This window comes from Phalangium opilio, unplaced genomic scaffold (genome assembly GCF_054372755.1).
Source record: "Phalangium opilio isolate 3A_F unplaced genomic scaffold, DU_Popi_V2 ptg000105l_1, whole genome shotgun sequence".
Classification (NCBI taxonomy): Eukaryota; Metazoa; Arthropoda; class Arachnida; order Opiliones; family Phalangiidae; genus Phalangium; species Phalangium opilio.
In genome coordinates this window covers 10438284-10445090 of record NW_028324207.1, presented here as the reverse complement: position 1 = coordinate 10445090, position 6807 = coordinate 10438284, and the positions used below count along the sequence as shown (strand labels likewise).

The 6807-nt window shown below is 42.3% G+C and overlaps 1 protein-coding gene across 3 annotated transcripts in view; it reads left to right on the top strand.

The window, feature by feature from the left end:
• Nucleotides 1-1141: 1141 nt before the first annotated feature.
• LOC149629924 (Golgi-pH regulating cation channel) overlaps nucleotides 1142-6807 on the top strand; it is a 39148-nt gene continuing 33482 nt past the window's right edge. Inside the window, exons 1-5 of one of the 3 annotated variants that reach the window (XM_089851591.1) lie at nucleotides 1142-1374; nucleotides 1590-1650; nucleotides 1721-1821; nucleotides 2389-2535; nucleotides 2615-2698. In XM_089851591.1, the coding sequence (XP_089707717.1) occupies nucleotides 1264-1374; nucleotides 1590-1650; nucleotides 1721-1821; nucleotides 2389-2535; nucleotides 2615-2698 (504 nt within the window). In that variant the 5' untranslated portion in view covers nucleotides 1142-1263. The remainder of the gene's footprint in view (nucleotides 1375-1589; nucleotides 1651-1720; nucleotides 1822-2388; nucleotides 2536-2614; nucleotides 2699-6807) is intronic. The other 2 variants (XM_089851592.1, XM_089851593.1) reach the window with 2 other exon arrangements.

The window sequence follows — 6807 nt, the reverse complement described above, 5'->3', positions numbered from 1 at the left end:
GTCGCTCTGTCCGTCACCGTGTTCGCAGTTGGCAAATCAGAACAAACGTATGTGCAATATCCGGATCGCGTTCGCAGTTCACAGAAATCCGAAATTGTAATGTTAATCTCTATGGAGCTTAATCATTACGAGGTGGATAATTTTTTGCGAGCTCGACCCGAGGTTTCGCGACCAAGGGGGTACACTTTTTTAACAACCTAACTTTACAGCACTAGCAAAGACTGAAAAAGTATAGTATCTCATTTCTCGTAGTGTAAAGTTAAGTTGATATTTTTGTATGGGTTTTAAGAAAAAGACTTTTTAAACCAAGCGCTAGCTCACGCGCCAGCACGCGCGTTAATTTATTAAAAAATTCAATTCAAATGTCGCGCTTAATTTCACCATTTCAATCAAATTGAGATCACGTGATTTTTTCAAACCTTGTTTTTCCCCAAAAAGGGGGGTTTTGCTTCGCAGTACTTTAAAGCTGCATTTATACACAACCCCAATGACAGGGCTTCCACCAAAGGTTCACGTGACGCAATTGCGTCTTTTCTTATCATTTACAGTGAATCAATCGCTTTAAATACCCTGAATTTACAAATATTGTTAAAAAGGTGTTCTCTAGGAGTCATTCAAGTCAAACGTTAACAATAACTATGTTTCAAATGGTTTTAAGAATAATTTTCTTAAAACAACTTAACAAGAATTAAGGTAAATTACTGACAATTAAAATAATTAATTATCAATTATATTTATTTAATTATTTTTGAAAAATTCTTAATTGGGTAGATCACCCTCGTCGAATAGGTTTTTTTGCCTTCCCAACTTGTTAAAATGTGTTAAAGCAACAATGTTTTGAAATTCATAAATTCGCAATTTTATATTTTAAATTTAGAAGTTCAAATTATTCCCTAACATTCTAATAATCCCTCAGTCCCTTTCTGGGTTTCAAATTTCGCGGGGAAAACGAAACCCTTGCGGACCAATTTTTTTATTGCAATAAAAATTTTAAATTAAATAAATTTCGCGCCGTTTTACATTGGTTTTCCAGCAAACCTACTCCGTGGCCAGGACATAGAGATAGGAACATATATATAGGTATATATGTTCCTATCTCTATGGGGTCACTGGTCCCAAGGACTAGTTTAAAAATTATCCTTATTTCCCAGACTGCTCGCCGATGATGTCATTAAAAATGACGCAGGTTTCAATATGTCGTGTTGCTTAAGAATAACATCATCAAGCTGACTGGAACGGTGTTAATTTTAAAATACCTTTAAAATGATGAAAATTTACATTAAGTTGATTATAATCTGCCTAAATTTATTGCTTATTTTACGAGAAACATTGGGCTTACCCGATCAAGGCCAATGGACTTTTACTTTCAATCAGGTAGAGTCATCATTTGTTTTGGTCCAAGGCTTAGCACCTGCCACTATCATTGTATATAAAGAATAAGTTATCACTTTTTGACATTATGACATAAATTAACACGTGATCGTTTATTATATCATTTCGTGTCAAAATAAATGATTAATTCAACCTTATTGTCATTGAAAATTAATGTTACCTTTCAATATTCGTGTGGTTGCTTTTCGTTTTAACAGCAGTCGTCTTACGAGGGAGTAGCGAAGTCTCTTTACGAGGGTTCCGTAGTTTCTATTTCAAGTAAATACTTCTGGTTAAATATGGATTAAAAATTAGTCCTAATTAGTTTTAATTAATTAAATAAACATAGTTACGTGCACATCAAATAAACACGAAAATAATGATATAACTTTGGGTTGGATGATACGACAAACTCCGTGTTTCGACGAGTATTTGTCCCTCAAAAATCAGGTTGTAATATTTCTGTACCATGGAGTAATGGCACCCCATGTTATTTCCCCATAGAGATTAATACAGTCGAAGGCAGAGGGCTGCCATTACCCTATATTTCTGTACCATGGAGTAATGGCACCCCATGTTATTTCCCCATAGAGATTAATACAGTCGAAGGCAGAGGGCTGCCATTACCCTATATTTCTGTACCATGGAGTAATGGCACCCCGTGTTATTTCCCCATAGGGATTAATACAGTCGAAGGCAGAGGGCTGCCATTACCCTATATTTCTGTACCATGGAGTAATGGCACCCCATGTTATTTCCCCATAGAGATTAATACAGTCGAAGGCAGAGGGCTGCCATTACCCTATATTTCTGTACCATGGAGTAATGGCACCCCGTGTTATTTCCCCATAGAGATTAATACAGTCGAAGGCAGAGGGCTGCCATTACCCTATATTTCTGCACCATAGAGTAATGGCACCTCCCTGCCTTTGGCTACGTTATGTTATATGAGAAATTAACATGTAGTGCCACTACTCTACAGTATACAATCAATATTAACCTAATATGCATTTCAAGGATTACGAAGCGTATTACAACTGTCCTTACGCCAGCGTTCAATCAAAGAAAGTTCGTTATTTGAAAACAGAGTTAACGACAGTTCATTGCACACCAGCTGTCGTTCTCAAACCTTTAAATATTTCCTTCCAAGTTAAAGAAACCGGGGTATCCTAACCTAAACTTATTAATAATTAATTAATTTTAATTTCTTATGTTAATTATACTTTATTTTTTAATTAATTAGCCCTGCACCGAATCTTCAGGATTACGTTGGTTTGATAATCATTCAAAATCCGATTTGTCCCCTGAGAATGCGGGCATTGAAAAGGTAATGTTGGGGGAGTGCCATTACTCTAGAGAATAAATAGACTAATGGCACCCCATGTTAATTCCCATAGAGCTTAAAAGGGCCAAAGGGAGGGGCTGCCATTACTCTTGAGAATAAATAGACTAATGGCACCCCATGTTAATTCCCATAGAGGTTAAAAGGGGCCAAAGGGAGGGGCTGCCATTACTCTAGGGAATTAATGGACTAATGGCACCCCATGTTAATTCCCATAGAGCTTAAAAGGGCCAAACGGAGGGGCTGCGCTTACTCTAGGGAATTAATGGACTAATGGCACCCCATGTTAATTCCCATAGAGCTTAAAGGGCCAAAGGGAGGGGCTGCCATTACTCTAGGGAATTAATGGACTAATGGCACCCCATGTTAATTCCCATAGAGGTTAAAAGGGCCAAAGGGAGGGGCTGCCATTACTCCAGAGAATGAATAGACTAATGGCACCCCATGTTAATTCCCATAGAGCTTAAAGGGCCAAAGGGAGGGGCTGCCATTACTCTAGGGAATTAATAGACTAATGGCACCCCATGTTAATTCCCATAGAGCTTAAAAGGGCCAAACGGAGGGGCTGCCATTACTCTAGGGAATTAATAGACTAATGGCACCCCATGTTAATTCCCATAGAGCTTAAAAGGGCCAAAGGGAGGGGCTGCCATTACTCCAGAGAATGAATAGACTAATGGCACCCCATGTTAATTCCCATAGAGCTTAAAGGGCCAAAGGGAGGGGCTGCCATTACTCTAGGGAATTAATGGACTAATGGCACCCCATGTTAATTCCCATAGAGCTTAAAAGGGCCAAAGGGAGGGGCTGCCATTACTCCAGAGAATGAATAGACTAATGGCACCCCATGTTAATTCCCATAGAGCTTAAAAGGGCCAAAGGGAGGGGCTGCCCTTACTCTACGGAATTAATAGACTAATGGCACCCCATGTTAATTCCCATAGAGCTTAAAGGGCCAAAGGGAGGGGCTGCCATTACTCCAGAGAATGAATAGACTAATGGCACCCCATGTTAATTCCCATAGAGCTTAAAAGGGGCCAAAGGGAGGGGCTGCCATTACTCTAGAGAATTAATAGACTAATGGCACCCCATGTTAATTCCCATAGAGGTTAAAAGGGGCCAAAGTTAGGGGCTGCCATTACTCTAGGGAATTAATGGACTAATGGCACCCCATGTTAATTCCCATAGAGGTTAAAAGGGGCCAAAGGGAGGGGCTGCCATTACTCTAGGGAATTAATGGACTAATGGCACCCCATGTTAATTCCCATAGAGCTTAAAAGGGTCCAAAGGGAGGGGCTGCCATTACTCTAGGGAATTAATAGACTAATGGCACCCCATGTTAATTCCCATAGAGCTTAAAGGGCCAAAGGGAGGGGCTGCCATTACTCTAGGGAATTAATGGACTAATGGCACCCCATGTTAGTTCCCATAGAGGTTAAAAGGGCCAAAGGGAGGGGCTGCCATTACTCCAGAGAATGAATAGACTAATGGCACCCCATGTTAATTCCCATAGAGCTTAAAGGGCCAAAGGGAGGGGCTGCCATTACTCTAGGGAATTAATGGACTAATGGCACCCCATGTTAATTCCCATAGAGCTTAAAAGGGCCAAAGGGAGGGGCTGCCCTTACTCTACTTAATTAATAGACTAATGGCACCCCATGTTAATTCCCATAGAGCTTAAAGGGCCAAAGGGAGGGGCTGCCATTACTCCAGAGAATGAATAGACTAATGGCACCCCATGTTAATTCCCATAGAGCTTAAAAGGGCCAAAGGGAGGGGCTGCCATTACTCTAGGGAATTAATAGACTAATGGCACCCCATGTTAATTCCCATAGAGCTTAAAAGGGCCAAAGGGAGGGGCTGCCATTACTCCAGAGAATGAATAGACTAATGGCACCCCATGTTAATTCCCATAGAGCTTAAAGGGCCAAAGGGAGGGGCTGCCATTACTCTAGGGAATTAATGGACTAATGGCACCCCATGTTAATTCCCATAGAGCTTAAAGGGCCAAAGGGAGGGGCTGCCATTACTCCAGAGAATGAATAGACTAATGGCACCCCATGTTAATTCCCATAGAGCTTAAAAGGGCCAAAGGGAGGGGCTGCCATTACTCTAGGGAATTAATAGACTAATGGCACCCCATGTTAATTCCCATAGAGCTTAAAAGGGCCAAAGGGAGGGGCTGCCATTACTCCAGAGAATGAATAGACTAATGGCACCCCATGTTAATTCCCATAGAGCTTAAAGGGCCAAAGGGAGGGGCTGCCATTACTCTAGGGAATTAATGGACTAATGGCACCCCATGTTAATTCCCATAGAGCTTAAAAGGGCCAAAGGGAGGGGCTGCCATTACTCCAGAGAATGAATAGACTAATGGCACCCCATGTTAATTCCCATAGAGCTTAAAAGGGCCAAAGGGAGGGGCTGCCCTTACTCTACGGAATTAATAGACTAATGGCATCCCATGTTAATTCCCATAGAGCTTAAAGGGCCAAAGGGAGGGCTGCCATTACTCCAGAGAATGAATAGACTAATGGCACCCCATGTTAATTCCCATAGAGCTTAAAAGGGGCCAAAGGGAGGGGCTGCCATTACTCTAGAGAATTAATAGACTAATGGCACCCCATGTTAATTCCCATAGAGGTTAAAAGGGGCCAAAGTTAGGGGCTGCCATTACTCTAGGGAATTAATGGACTAATGGCACCCCATGTTAATTCCCATAGAGGTTAAAAGGGGCCAAAGGGAGGGGCTGCCATTACTCTAGGGAATTAATGGACTAATGGCACCCCATGTTAATTCCCATAGAGCTTAAAAGGGTCCAAAGGGAGGGGCTGCCATTACTCTAGGGAATTAATAGACTAATGGCACCCCATGTTAATTCCCATAGAGCTTAAAGGGCCAAAGGGAGGGGCTGCCATTACTCTAGGGAATTAATGGACTAATGGCACCCCATGTTAGTTCCCATAGAGGTTAAAAGGGCCAAAGGGAGGGGCTGCCATTACTCCAGAGAATGAATAGACTAATGGCACCCCATGTTAATTCCCATAGAGCTTAAAGGGCCAAAGGGAGGGGCTGCCATTACTCTAGGGAATTAATGGACTAATGGCACCCCATGTTAATTCCCATAGAGCTTAAAAGGGCCAAAGGGAGGGGCTGCCCTTACTCTACTTAATTAATAGACTAATGGCACCCCATGTTAATTCCCATAGAGCTTAAAGGGCCAAAGGGAGGGGCTGCCATTACTCCAGAGAATGAATAGACTAATGGCACCCCATGTTAATTCCCATAGAGCTTAAAAGGGCCAAAGGGAGGGGCTGCCATTACTCTAGGGAATTAATAGACTAATGGCACCCCATGTTAATTCCCATAGAGCTTAAAAGGGCCAAAGGGAGGGGCTGCCATTACTCCAGAGAATGAATAGACTAATGGCACCCCATGTTAATTCCCATAGAGCTTAAAGGGCCAAAGGGAGGGGCTGCCATTACTCCAGAGAATGAATAGACTAATGGCACCCCATGTTAATTCCCATAGAGCTTAAAAGGGCCAAAGGGAGGGGCTGCCATTACTCCAGAGAATGAATAGACTAATGGCACCCCATGTTAATTCCCATAGAGCTTAAAAGGGCCAAAGGGAGGGGCTGCCATTACTCCAGAGAATGAATAGACTAATGGCACCCCATGTTAATTCCCATAGAGCTTAAAAGGGCCAAAGGGAGGGGCTGCCATTACTCCAGAGAATGAATAGACTAATGGCACCCCATGTTAATTCCCATAGAGCTTAAAGGGCCAAAGGGAGGGGCTGCCATTACTCTAGGGAATTAATGGACTAATGGCACCCCATGTTAATTCCCATAGAGCTTAAAAGGGCCAAAGGGAGGGGCTGCCATTACTCCAGAGAATGAATAGACTAATGGCACCCCATGTTAATTCCCATAGAGCTTAAAAGGGCCAAAGGGAGGGGCTGCCCTTACTCTACGGAATTAATAGACTAATGGCACCCCATGTTAATTCCCATAGAGCTTAAAGGGCCAAAGGGAGGGGCTGCCATTACTCCAGAGAATGAATAGACTAATGGCACCCCATGTTAATTCCCAT